This window comes from Haemorhous mexicanus, chromosome 5, assembly GCF_027477595.1.
Source record: "Haemorhous mexicanus isolate bHaeMex1 chromosome 5, bHaeMex1.pri, whole genome shotgun sequence".
NCBI lineage: Eukaryota > Metazoa > Chordata > Aves > Passeriformes > Fringillidae > Haemorhous > Haemorhous mexicanus.
In genome coordinates, this window is record NC_082345.1 from 67,964,350 (window position 1) to 67,979,387 (window position 15,038).

At 41.9% G+C, this 15,038-nt stretch overlaps 1 protein-coding gene across 1 annotated transcript; it reads left to right on the plus strand.

The window, feature by feature from the left end:
* The first annotated feature begins 1,098 nt into the window (after nt 1-1,098).
* LOC132328187 (inositol 1,4,5-trisphosphate receptor-interacting protein-like 1) lies at nt 1,099-2,945 on the plus strand. The gene is given in 2 exon segments (XM_059847944.1): nt 1,099-2,278; nt 2,281-2,945. Coding segments are annotated over 2 exon segments (1,845 nt in total).
* Nucleotides 2,946-15,038: the final 12,093 nt, after the last annotated feature.

Genomic DNA, 15,038 nt, shown 5'->3' on the forward strand with positions numbered 1-15,038 from the left:
TATTTGAATATCTATGATTGAAAAATTAATAAAAGGAGATAAGTTTCTCAAATTGCCTGAAATGTGTCATTTGTAATTAACCCTCTGTATCTTAGAGGATGTCCTTCCTATATCCCCATCTGAATTACAGACTTTTTGCAAACAGAGATGTTGGATATATTAAGTATGCTGTCTCTTGAGCATTCATAGAAATGCCTGAAGCTTGAAGAGAAAATGCCCTCAAGTGCCTGAAATTTTGTATGGTGTTCAACTATAGAGTTGGAAAGCCAAGAGGTTATTGAAGGCAGCAAAATTTTGGAATTAAGATATTTGGCCTTTTTAGGATGCTATTAAATCTTCCTGTGCATCATCTAAGCAACCTGGATTGCTTTCAGAAATATTTCTCTATAAATCTGTAACAGAGCCTTAGACTACATGACATCCTGTGCCAAAAGTAACAAGTATAAATACTAATATTAAAAAAAGTCCCCCACCAGTATTAAATACAAGCCTAGACTTGTATACTGACAACATCCATGGGTCATGTAACCCAAAAATTATATTTGACCAGATTTTGTGTGAGGGCATTGTGCCTGCTTTGTCAAGGGAAGCTCTGGGGTTCCCGAATGATGGGTCTGCACTTGGTGTGTGTTGGGGCTTTGGGTGCCCAGGGCCATGATGAGTTCCCTGAGCAGGCTGGGGAGGGTGGGCAGGGCTGGCCTTTGATGCGCTCTGGGTTCTGTGACAGCACAGGGGCCGTGTCACAATGGGGGCAGCTATAAAAGGCCAAAGCCCCAGTAGAGCCTGGACAAGCGGTGAGTGCACAGCAGTGAGGAACCAGGGCTGAGGGAGGGCAGGGGCTGGAGGAGGGCAGGGGCAGAAGCTCCGGTACCGGGCCGTGCGTTCTGCGCCCGCAGCCAGGGCCCAGCCCCCGGCAGCAGCGCCTGGCTGAGGGCGCGGTGCTTGCTGGGGCAGCGGTGCAGGCCTCGCCGCCCGCCAGCTGCCGGGGGCCCTCTCCTTCCTGCCGCCACATGCCTGGGGCTCCACTGTGGGTGCCCCCCACTGTGGGTCTCCATTCCAGCCCCACTGAAACCCCTTCTGTGCATCCTCCTGCAGACCATGGCTTTACTGCCATTGCTCTTCGTGCTTGTGCAAAGCCTGATCCAGTACCCCCAGCTGGCTGGGGATGGGCTGGATGAAGCCACGCACCGGCGAATTAAGGAGCGTCAGGAGCTGCTGGACCACGAGATAGCTCGGCTGCTGCAGGAGCTGGAGGAGCAGGACGAGGGCTGGGGAGCCGTGCTGTTTGGTGCCCTGCAGCAGTGGCCATTTTGGGTCCTTGCTGGAGTCCTGCTCCTCTTGGGCCTGTTGTTTAGCTGCACAAGAAGGAACCGTGAGGCCAGCAACGATGATGATTTAAATAAAGGTGAAGACAACGTAGATGGACGGGAAGAATACACGGATATGAAGGTGCAGGGAAGCAGTGATGCCAGTGAACAGAGAAGCAGTGACTGCACTAGGCAGGAAGATAGCTGTGATCATGGGAATGAAGCAGGCCATATTGGTTTTGCTGCAACTGAGAAAGAAAATACGGCAGTTATACAAGAAGATGGCAATGATAGAAAGAAGCATGAAGAACAGGGTGATGTGAACATGGAGGCAAACAAGAAGGAGGATAGAAAAGAAGACAAAGAAGGTAACGTGGCTGCCAGTGGAAAAGAAGGCAGTGATGGTGGCAAGGAAGAAAGCGGCAGTGGTGAAATGGAAGACAGAGAAAAGACTGGAGATGTTAGAAACGGGCAAGGCATCCTTTTAATGGACCACATAGAGTGGCCTGTGGAGGACCTGGAGAGAGGTTGCTCAGTGATCACTGAGCTGATGGAGAGCTTCACGCGTGTCTTTGTGGACAGCGTGAGCAATAGCTTCTACCCAGTGCCTCAAGAAGCCATTGGGGTGGGCAGTGCCTTTGAGGGTTGGAGGCCCCGTGACTGGGATGGGGTGTACCGTGTGCTGGTGCCGCTGAATCCCCCACCAGGGCACGCCTTCCACCTAGAGCTGAACAGTGCAGGGCAGGTGGCAGCAAGGACCTTCAGCGTCCGTGTGGAGCTGGTGTGCACGTGCGAGAGGGAGCAGCTGGGAGAGGAGCCGTTGTGCTTCCTGCACCACTCGCAGAAGGAGCTGGGGTGGAAGCAGAAGCTCAGCCTCCTCGAGACGCTGTGCACCGGTTCCTACCTGGACGTGGAAAAAACCTCCTGCTGGTTCTTCCAGCTGGTGAGAAGCTCGTGGCTGCAAGTGCCTCAGTGCACTCCTGGCAGGTGGTGTTTCAGCCCTGCAGCCGGTCCTGCCGGTTGCAGCTGAGCAAAGGCAGGAAGAGCCTGACAGTGGAGATTCTCTTTGGGGTGCGCCAAGAGGACTCCGACATCTTTGTGGTCAGTCAGCCCACAGAGGCCCAGAAAGGCGGTTCCAGCATCTCTATGAGCAGCCAGCCTGCCAAGGCCAACATCATTTCAAGGACATCATGGCCTGAGACGTACGCTGTGGCAGAGGCAAAATTCTTCCGGCACATCGCCAGGCAGCTGCCGTGTGAGAGCTTGCACCTGAAATGCCTGCAGCTCTTCACCTGCATCCTGAAGGGCACCGGCTTTTCCAGCTCTACCTGGAAGACTGTGGTCATGCACGTGCTGACCACAGTACCAGTGTCCCGGTGGCACAGGAGCGCATTTGCACGGCGGCTCTGGGACATCATGGCATTCCTGGACCGCTGCCTGCAGCTGAAACGCCTGGAGCACTTTGTGCTTGGCAGCGAGAGGCTTCCTGCAGAGATCAGCTTGCCACCAGCAACACGAAGGGTTGAGCCGCCCAACCTCTTTGAGCACCTGGCCCAAGATCCGGCCACCCACAGAGAGGCCCTGCAAGCTTATGGTCAGCTGCGATTTCGCCTCTGGGTGCTGCTCTCCAGCCACTGAGAGGAGTTCCCTGCACAGAGCTGTGCTGGGGGCATCACACCCAATGGCAGCCACCTGCTCTCTGCATAACTGGCACATTTGTCACTGGCAATCCTGAAATTGCTTTCCTCCTCCTGTGGAAGGAAGATGCTGCAGCCCATTGATTCATTATGTAGACACATCACTGAGTGGCCTCGCCCTTCACCCTGGAGTACCAACGGTGCTGCTGACTGAAAGGAACAGGGCAGGAGATTTTCCTCCTTCTAATGCCTTTATTAAAATGCTCAGCTCAAAATGGGGTTTTGGCAGATCTGCAGAGTTCTGCCGCCGCTCCCAGCAGTGACTCAGAGGAAGAGGATTTACAGCTCTGTTCCCTAGGGACCAAAGCCGGGAGTCCTGTCCTCACCATGGCAGGGGTGGTATACCCAGGTTTCTCAATTTGGGTTATCAGTCCAGGGGGTCCTCGGTCCGATTGGCATCATTTTTATTTGGGGCGAGGAGTGACTGAGGTTTTCAAGCATCTCTGCCGGCTCCGAACCACGGCCTTGATGTCTAGACACCACCCTGACTTCTCAATTCTGCTTTGGCTCGTCTTTTTTTGGGGTATTTTCCAGGATTTGGTGAAGGTCCCGTCCCAGTGCAGTTTGGGTTTGAGATAAATTTGCATGTCTCCTGAGATGCAAATTTCTCCCTCTCCCCACCGTCCGAGGGGAGGTTGTCATCCTCCTGGCAACAGGCTAGGGTGGTTCTGAAAAACAAGAATTCTCCACAATAGAGTTAAACGGCGGTACTTAAGGATACTCAAGGAGTGATTCCAACATTTCACTAACAAAGAACTCTTGGCCAGCGATCAATTCCTAGCCCAACTGAAAACTCCTCTGCAGCTCCTTCTCTTAAAAAAAACGGTAACTTTTTTTGTTCATAACACTGACCAAGTGTGTGAGGCAGAAACTGGCTCCACCTGCACATCCTTACGGTAGACAGTGAAGATGAGAGAGGTTGCTTGGAACACCTTGGAGACGGCAACCTAGCTTGTCAGGGACTTAATGTAGTCGTTTAGTTATAGTTTAGTGTAGTAATGTGGTTTAGTAGTTATAGCTTTAGTTGTAGTTGTATCTGTGTTTGCACCTGTGGCTATAGCTTTAGTTGGAGTTCTAATTGTAGCTTTAATTACACTTGTTTATTAGCATTCTTTCTAGTGGCCCCTGTCAACACTAAGTTGACAGTTTTGAAAAGTTACCCAGTTTCCTTTAGTTTTGAGAACTGAACTCCCCTACTGTAGTTGCTTCTCAGCTTTTAAATAATATTTGAAAATCTATTTTTGAAAAATTAATAAAAAGAGATAAGTTTCTCAAATGTGTCATTCTTTGTATTTAACCCTCTGTATCTTAGAGGATGTCCTTTCTATATCCCTATCTCAAATAAAGACATTTTGCAAACAGAGATGTTGGATATATTATTAATGCTGTCTCTCAAGCATGCTCACTGAAATGCCTGAAGGTTGAATTGAAAATGCTTTGAAGTGCCTGAAATTTTACAGCAGAGTACTACTGAATTTTTTAGGAATCTTAGGAAATGGGTTTTTTTACACATTCACTTATATATGCTCCTGGGGAACAATTCAATAGTAAAAAAATTGAGCTACCCCCGTATAGCTGCCCTTCAGTAATATCAACATATATATGTGAGAAGAAATAAGAAAAGGAGAAAAGTTTCTCAAATTGCCGGAAATGAGTCTTCCTTTTTATTTAACCCACCATTTCTTAAAGAATGTCCATCCAGTTCAGCTACCTGAAAAAATGACAAAGTGACTCAAATGGTGATCATGTTCAGCAGTCACTTATTGGTATTTCACTTCTGTAGCACTTCAAAGCAGGGCTAATAATTTTGCCTCTTGAATTTAACCAGAAATCATGATGGTTGAAACAGCTAAAATATTAATCAATCCTCCCATCGTCATTATAAACGTGCCCCCTCCTTCAAGGCATGGAATAGAAAGTTTCTGTGGCCCATGTCAGAGAGTGAAGCCTGCTGGGGGGACAGGAGCAAGCAGCTCCCTGTGGGGAGAGCAAGCAGGAACCTCCCAAAGGAGGATCACTGACAACAACAGAACTCACTGCTCCTCTGATAGAGAACGGTGCTCACAGAGATCCCCGTCTTTTATCTCCTTTCTTGGGCAGGCACTGTCCCCACCACAGCCCCTTTGGCCCTGCTTGTGGAAGGAGGAGAACACTTTCCCTTCTCTGCTCCCCCCAAACACACACACATCCTTTGTTGCCCTCTGCTCTGCTCCCAGGTGCAGAGACCTCCCCTCTCCTTTGCCCCAGCTCCACAGTGTTCGTCAGCCCCTTCCACAAGGACCCCTGCTCTCAGTGGAAAGGCCTCAATCCCTGTGTGTCATTGTGCCTGACCACACAGCCCATGTGGCTGTGTGGTCAGGCACAATGACACACAGGGATTGAGTAGTGGGCTCTGGAGTAGTGCTTGGGAGTCAGGGAGAAGCACAGCCCCCCATGGCTTCCTGCTGCACAGTCCACCCAGGGCCAGAATTATTGCGGGTGGTTAAACTGCTGGTCTGGCTGTGGGTTTTGATGCAAGTGCAAGCGTGCGGTGTGTGTGAGGGACGTGCTGAGGGAGGTGAGGGCTGGAACATACAGCTGTTCAGTGTTGCCACTGAAACACTACTGTGTAACTCAGGTGCTGATTTTTACTGGTTGGTAGTATGCAGTAACACTAGGATGGAAATTGAAAGCAATGTTCAGTAAGAGCAAGCATAGGCAAATGATCTGGATGTTTTTTTCTGTTACTGAGCTGTTCTTTCAGGCCTTGAAAACAGGAGGCAGCACTGATGAGGTAACTGAGCAAGTCCAGTTGGTATTAACTGCATCCAGCCAGCTCTCTGTTCATATGCCCCTCACATCTCCCCAACCAATCACTGCCTCTCTACCAACCGGCACTAAACCGACATTCAACTGCGACCAATCAGCTCTCTGTTCATATGGCCCTCACATCTCCCCAACCAATCACTGCCTCTCTACCAACCGGCACTAAACCGACATTCAACTGCGACCAATCAGCTCTCTGTTCATATGGCCCTCACATCTCCCCAACCAATCACTGCCTCTCTACCAACCAGCACTAAACCAAAGTTCAACTGACTCTCAACCGTCTCTCACCTGCTGCAGCTGAACCCTTCCCAGAGTGCCTTCTGGTGAGCAGAATTTACCAATTTTAATGGATTTAGCAAAGGCTGCATGGAGCAAGGCCTGGAGTCAGAGGCGTGTTCGGAGAAAGCAGCTTTGACTGACATGAATCACAGCCAGAGAACTGTCAGCACGTGCCAGTGGTGTCAGAAAAGCTCTTGAGTCAAATCAGGGTTTCTGTAGGCAACTGTCCCTTGGATTTACTGAAGAAAATCCCTTACAGGTTGGACACTGAAATCCACAAGAAAATTCACATTAGACCCAAGTGTGAAGCTCAAGTGTGAAGCCAAGTCTTTCTTCTCTTCCTGCTTTCTTCATCAGTGAAGCACTAACTAAGTTAGAATTTAAAACTGTGTTGTGTTCTGTACAGCTGCTACCAGAGAGGATGAGCAGAAGCAGCAGGAAATCTTGCTGCTGTCTTCAGGTTTATTATGGAAGTATGAAATGTCATGGAATCTTACTGGTATAAAAAGATTTTTCAGGTCCACAATTACAGCTCCCTAATTTGAAATAAAACTAAATATAGTCTGAATCCTAAGAATTTTACTGCACCTGCAAATCCACTGACTCAATGAGAGGGTGGGAGGACCCAGTCTTGGAGGGAAAAGAGAGTAACATAAGTTACTGAATCCTGTTGAAATTATTCTTAGAGGTAAGGTTCATTATAAAGTCACACCCAGCCCTTTGTGAATCTAAGCTGAAGTGGTTTTGATGCACCAAATCTCAGGTTTACTTGCTTACAAAAATCTGAATCAGAGCTATAACCTGCATCATCTAAACCATAGTTTCCAACAACCAGTACGACAAAACACTAAGTTCACATAAAAGCAGATAAATTTTATCTTTTTTCATCCATCACTGGGATCTCTATTAAAGAGTGATGGTAATAAGCTCTTCCTAAGGGATCAGTAAAAATATGCAATGAACTTTGCTAATAGCCTAGTGCAACAAATATTCTGTATTTTAACCTTACAGGGAAGTGCCATGAAAGGTTAATTCTTTCTTATTTATTCCCACCCTGTCACTCCACCCTTCCTGACCCACCCCCAAAAATATCTTGCACCCATCTTGCATAATGCCAGCAAAAAAATTACATGTGTTATTCCTGACTGATAATTCTTCTTAAGCAGTTTTGGAGTGATCAGATTCAGGCAGCTTTTGGAAGCAGTTTTCACCTTAATGACTTTTAACAAGCCTATAAGCAGAATCATACAAACAGAATAATAATGGGACAAATAGAGACATTTGTACAACTAGAAGGTTTGACTTGTATTCTTAACTATTTTCCAGACAATTTTAAACTGCTGAAGGACACACTTCATGACTTGTACCTCTCTTAAAAACAATGAACCTCTGAACACAGAATTTTTCATCTTTGAGCTTACATGACCAAGATCTAATTACATTCTTGTGGATTGCACGAAGAATCTGGGGAAGGAAACTCATTTCATGCCTCATGACATTGTGTCAGAGAAGAGAAAGGCATTTTTAACTGGGACATAACAAAGAGCCAGCTGGTGACATATTTTCCATTGGTTTGAGTGGAATGTCACATGGTCTGAAATTCTGAAGACCTAATAAAAAATAAAATAAATTATTTTTAAAAAGTAATTCAGTAATAGAATTTGTAATGCCAAAAGTCACAGTGAGACCACAGTATATGAAGGTTTTCTTTTTTACATGTATTTTCAGGCTAAACTTCAGGAGGGTGTTAATTTCTCAGTAATGAAATCACCCAGCAGAGCCAAGAATGACAGATCTGTTACCATCTCTACCAAAGCTTTTCCTCTGGTATTCTAACTTTGGCTCCTTATCCTATATGTATTACCTTTTCTTCATATTCTAATAATTTTCTCTTCTCCATATTCTAATAAATATTTCTTCATAGTTTAATAATTGGACAAAGCTCTAAAGTGACCTGAAAAATATTTTTGTTTTTCAGGGTTATGCAGGAAAAAATGTTTCCTTTTCTCCAGGAGAAGGAAATCCCAACTGGATCAGAAAGAGCCAAAAGTTAATTCAGTTTCCTAATCCACAAACAATACAGATAAAGCATTCAGTCAGTTGTAGTGATAATTGTACTCCTTGGATACTTACTTGTCCCTGATGAAAAAAAACCCCAGTAATTAAATGCACATTAGTATAAAATTATATTTTTAATAAATTGAAAAAAAATTAAAGCATGGCACTGCTTATTCACACAATGGAGAGGTGAACTTTATCAGATGTAGAAATCTCCAGTTCATTACTGCAAATAGCCAGAAAAACATTTCTCATCCTTTACACAAACACATTGTAAAAATCAGCATGAAAAGCACTGCCACATTCTAATTCTCAAGCCCTACTAAATACCACCTGAGCAAATAAGAAGCCTTTGAATTATTTTCGTCTTGTCTGCTTTTGTATAATTTCCATGTGATACTAAAGTCAACAAATGTTATTTCTTTTCATCTGCAGAGAGAAAAATTTAAAATTCTTAAATTCAGTTCTAAAGGTTTGTTCTCAGTTAGGAGGAATCAAGGGAACAAAAGAAGAGAAAAGATCTGAAAAAGAGAACTTGCAGTAGAACTTTTGCATTTGGATTCCTGCAGAGACTTTTTCATTTCAGGAGATCATATAGATTTCTATGACTGTTTGTGTAATATGAATCTATGCATCTATCTCTATGCATTTTTTTTCTTTGGTCAAAAGGGGACTTGGATTAGAAGGACAGATGACCTAAAACCTGATCACAAGTGTATCCCACTTGCCTGATAATTTACCAGTAGAATATTTTTCTGGTCCTAAGACTACTTGCTCAGGCATTTCTCAGGTTCACAAGACCTTATACTCTGCATCTATCTTGCTGTGCAGATAAATGGAAAACTTTCCAGGTCTGTCACAGATCTGTGATTGTGGGGGAGCCCTCTGGCTGTCTTAAGTCTTCTGGGCTTCTTATCCAGATGCAGGGAAATCTTTCTACCCCATGCTACCAATGCTTAGTCCTTCAGCACCATCAGGGACTTCCTGAGTCAGGATAGCAGCTAAACCTCCAATGCCAGAATCTTTGGTAAAATTTTTAGGAATTTTGTTTTCCAGGAGAAACTTCAGACTGGGTTTTGTTCAGATTTAGAATAGCATTTCTCCTAAGTACTAGATTTTCCCACCGAACAGACTTTTTGATTTTGGGTCTTTTAAAGTATACTAATCCATCTCTATTAGGATTCTGATCACCTAATATCTAGTAAAATCTTCTTTTAATGTTATAAAAATCAAATAACCAGTTTTCTGCTGTACTGCAAACATAGTTTTATTTCTTCCAATTAGGAAAATTGATGTCTGTTCATACCATAACAAAAAGTTGCATAACATAAAACTTGGAGACTATGGCTTCAACTTCCTTTAAAATGGTTTACTTTTGTGTGTGTTTTATCCTCTAAGGCAAGATATTTATTACTCTTTCAGAAGTGGGAGATTAGGTAACCAGTAGAGGAGTAATCATGGTGTTTGCTGTGTTATTAAAATGAAGATCAGTAATGACATTATCTCATCAGTGGGGTGACATGCCATCAGTTATTCTGTCATCATGGATTTGCAACTGCATCACCAGGAGTAGGCTGAACCTAACTTATAACTGAGCAGCAACTTCCAAACATTTAAACTCAATTTTCATGGCTATTCAAGGCAAGAACGCATGGTCTTGTGTTATGTGCCAATTGAAAAGTACTCCATGATTTGAATTACTTTTTTGAGCCAGGGATGATTTTGTAATGGACAAGTACAGACCAGCGTATCAGAATTGGTTCCATCTGTCAGCTGAGTTATGATTCTATCACCCTATATATTAGTCCTTTCAGCATTTCTGGAATTTCTTGCCAAAATTAGCCTGGCTTTGGATTCAGCAGTTATTCAAAGCAATGTAAAGGCAAATTCATGAGAAAAAAATAGCAAGTCAGGCTAAGATCAGGGAATTTATTTGGCGGCCTTGTTGAATCCCTCTAAGGCATTTGATTGCAAGGAGCATACTCAATCTTTTATGGTACTCTTTATCTACAGCCTAAAGGAATATTTAGCTTTGTCTCTTGATATGCCTTCTTTAGGCAATAAATACACAGTGGGTGCTTTGTTAACATTTATCTCATGATATTCATTGCTACCCATACTTATCTACTCATTTTCAGCAAAGTTCCCTCTCCAGATAAGTTACCTTTTTAAATAAAGTATTTACTGTTTATATATTTTCTCCAATCATTCAATTCAATTTAAAAATTATAAAAATTATATCTGAGCTGTATTATTTCACATACATACAAAGAAAATGAAAGAAAAGTAAGAATAGGAAGATACTTTATATCATCCTGTCTGTGTTTAACTCATTAATTTGTTTAATTCTTATCCTTGAGTTTGCAACTAACCTGAATCTCCAAGAGAAACCAAATAAATCTTTATGGCACCTTTCAGTGTTGAGCCTAATCATTTTTTTAGTTCAAACTAAAATAACTGCAGGTTCTAGTAAACAAAGGCACAATCTATCCTCATAACCATCTTCTAAAATTGTTGCATGCAACTACAGCACAGAGCATCAGTTGCGAGGTGGAATGATGGGATAAACATGACACATGGCTCCACTACTGACTGGTTTTGGAAATGAATTGTGGACTCAGCACATCTTTCTAAATTTGCTTAAAAACATTACATATGACTCAGTCTTCCATTTGAATATGAATACAAATTTTCAACAATTTCATCTCCTGAACATGGCAATAAATATCAATTACCAAATGCAACCTTAAATATTTGCAGTATAGGCTGTATAAAATGAAACAGCTGGTTTAACTTTAAAGATAAGCCAGTTATCTCTTGCCTCCAAAATAACAACAGTCTCCCAATGGTGTTTGGCACATCTGATAAAGAAAAGAGTCAAGCAGTAGGTCCAGGAGCTGGAATGTGTAAGCAATCTTCATCCCATCTGTGGATGCATGCCATAGATGGGTTGGCCAAAGTTACAGATGTGATTGACTTGCTGCTTAAATTGCTCTCCTTCAGAAGCTGATGATTATGGGATGTAGAGCTGCATGTTGAGAAAGTCCAGATTGGCTAATGGCAATTTCCTGCTGTGCCTTTGACACAGCTTGACTCTAAATCAACAAAAGGTTCCTTCTCTATAGCAAATGTCTACATTTTCATTTGACAATGCTAATTGAATACTTCCTCCTCAAAATTTGAACACTGACATAGAAGATGTAATTGTGTGTTGACTTCCAATAGTGAAGAGTTAATGAGCATGCAACAGTTCAGGCAGAATCAAGTTTCATGTGCACAAAAGCCAAAACAACCTTTTTCAACATCCTATTCATTTAACATTAATTTCAGAAAATAATGAGAGGCCACGCTATAGACCAAGGTGTTATTGTCTTTCAGGTCAGGTTTGTTTGCTGAGAAAAGAAGGTTTAATTTGACCTGATCAGCTAAAACAGTGTCAGCTGTGTTTATTACTAAATGATGCAAGCATCTAGACAATGAACTCATAGATACTCTGACCAGACTGTTTTCACAATACTGGTAGGAAAGGATCACAGAAATTAAAGAGAAGGAAAAAATAATCAAGCCAGGAAGGTATCTGGTGTTAGAAAACACAAATAACATATTTCTTCCATGTACAAATTAGTTAAGTGATTAAACTACACTGCCATTTGTGTATTCCTTGTGTTCAATTATATACTAAACCTGCTACACCCTTCAAAAGCCACAGCCTTCCCTGGATGGGGAATACTTTTTGTGCCAAACCATGTGGTGGTTTTATACTGCAAACAAATGAGAACTGGTGAGATCAACAGCTCATTCTGGGTTATGATCTAAGACAGTATGAGCGGTGTCCCCCAGAGATGCATCCCCAGAGATGATGTTCCTTTACATTGCACTGTGTATTATTTTAACAAGCAACAGTGACTGCAGTCAGTGGAAAAGAATTACTCATCAAGCTCGAAGGTAGACTTGAAAGGATAACCCTTTCCTTCTACTCACAATTCATATTTCAAATAAGACTTTAAGTACAGCAGAACCCCTATCTTAAGGCTATTAAAGTTCTCATCTACTGACCATATAAAGTCCTAGTTCCAATGAGGATACATTTTTGTAAATCCTTCTTGTTATTTAATGGGTATCATAGTTTTTGTCATGCTGGAAACAGAATTTATATTCATAATATCTTTGTGTTCATAATCTACAAAAGTGGGTTTCTTTTTTTCCTTTATTTGTCCTCCTCCCACTTTCCCTCTTATTACAGTTAAATAACGTTACTTAAGTAGGGAAGTAAACCAAACCAAACATAAAAACAAATCTCTTCTAGATCTCCAACGGCAGGATAAAAATGCCAATAATGCCATTCAATATTTTTCCTCTGGTTCTTTTAGATTTACATAAATCAAGGTATGTTGCTACAAAAAAAAATGTGCCACCAAAGTCAGGTTGTTTCTTGGACTCAATAGATGGAATTAGCTGAGTGAGTTTCAAAAATAATCACTATATACAGTGTGTTCTGGTCACTTCAAAAATATGGCCAAATTTAGAAAAAAAAAAAAAGTTGTTAAAATCATAATCCTTTTGTGTTAATTAATTTTGACATCCCTAGAGCAAGTGCTCCTCTACAATTCAGTGGTCAGGGTAATTCGAAATATAGTTTACAGAGAAAATTCTCTCTGTCATACTGAGGAGTCTTGAACTGAGGAAAAGAAATAACTCTGTAATCTAACAGTTTGGATTTCCAGATCCTAATTTCTTGCCATTTGAGCACTGAGTATTTTGAAGAGTAGACCAGGTTTCACAGGAAATATCAACATTAAAGAATCATATACTGAAGAGTTTATGGAAGAAAATTCTCCAACTGGAGCTGGTGATAAAAAATGATGTTCTAAATCTCTTACTCTGTTTCAGGGATTTAATATTTGACTCAGGGTGTTTCAAGTCCCACCTAACACTGGCTTATACATCAAAGAACATGTTGTAACATCACCTCTCCTCAGTGTGGAATCAGCCTTTTTTATATAGTTTTAATACCCAGAGGGAAAAGCATGGGGGTAAGAAAAGCTTTAAAAAATTACTATCAGGCCATTCTTCAAACCTTTTTTTTCAGACACTGGAATTAAAGAATAAATTGGACAAGAACCTGACAGTGACTGACACATTAATAGTAAAAAATTATTTTATCCCCAGGAGACATTGTGAGCAAGGTATGGATACAGTATCTACACCTTCATAAAAAAAAAATGAAAAGCTAAAGCCTGCCTTAATTGAAGCAAGAAATATCACAGGTGTGTAGCTGATTAACAGCAGAACAACAAAAGTCTGAAGAGAGAGAAGTTTGACAACATTGGATAAGAAGACAATAAAAATTACTGGAAGATAAAGCATGGGAGAGAAGGAGAGGTCAAACTCAAATTACTTCAAGAATGTGAACGTGGAGAGGTGAACCTTCCAGCAACTGTGGAGAAAAGTGAGCAGAAGAGATACAAGGAGGAATCAGTACTTCTATCCTTAGACACATTGAAGTTCAAACTGGCATTAGAACTTCAAAAGGGGGATATTAGACAAATAACTCCATACTGACTATCCAATCTGGAATTGCTGAGGTAAAAGAGTATGAGTGATCCACTTTAAGGGAATCATTCATATCCTGAGGTCATTAAAGAGAGAGGTATGCAAAGCAAGACAAAAAGAAATGGACTATATAAGATTCTGAGGCAGTGGAAGAAGGCAAACCTGGATCAATAATGATAAGACTAGACAGAAAGAAAAAAATACAGGTCAAAATAGGGAAGAAGAAGGCTGATGTGAGGCTGTGTCAGAGACTCCAATAAGGCAAATAATAGTTTATTTATGAAGCATGAAAAATAAATATGCAGAGTAATGCTCAGGAAGTTTAGGCACAGCAAGGAGAATGAAATCTATCCAGGAATAAATCAGTCAGCTGAAAGAGAGAAAATGTGATTGCTCAGGTCCAATTCACAAAGTTCTGGATCTGGGGTGAATAAATGTCCTTTCAGGCTTAGCTTGCTGGGTTAGCTTTTGGAGATGTAACTACAACAGCAGGAATACTTTGCTGAAAGACATGAGTCCACAGGTAACATATTCAATATGGTTATTAAATGCAAAGCCAAAAGAGTAAGGAAAGGACCAGACTCAAGCTCTCTTTGAATGTTGAAAATGTAAATCTCATTAGGTCATTATAGCCCATGTCTGGTCCTTGATATCCAAGCTAGAAAACAGTGCTACCTTTTAACTGCTCCTGTGCACAGGGAGATTTTTCTTTAATTCATGCTCACAGGGGCAAAGTCAACAAAAATGCTCCTATGCTGCTCCCCACTACTGCCTTTGTCAGGCAATTACTGTGAAAGGGGTAATAAAATAGAAAGGACAAAACAACTACTGTGTCTCTGGCTCAAACTGTAACTGCAGCTCCTTTGGCTGTTTAAAACATTTCCTAGTCACCCATGCTGAGAGTCAGCCTTGGCTGTGCTGACTACTCTGGACATTTTCAATGCAGTGCAGCAGTAGGAATCTTTCAAAGCCACAACCAGGACTTCTTCATTTAGTTTTGTTTATTCCTGCTACCATGTTTTGGATTAGTTTGGATGTCAGAGTGATTTCATGCACTAAACCTACAATATATATATTGAACAATGAAGTGAGGTAACAGCTGTGTTGTATGGTTAACCAAAAATGTAAACCCATTACATTTCTGTTGATGTTAATGTTTTTGGACAGCAAGTTTCCCTTTGAAGAATTGGAATATTCATGAAACCTGCTTATTTCTTTCCTAATCACTGTCCCCTCTCCCATTTCACTCCTCCCCTCTCTCTCCATCCACTTCCTTAAAAAAAGGCTCCAAAAAGCTCTGGTCTTTGCCAAAGCCCAGATGAACTTCATTTCAACC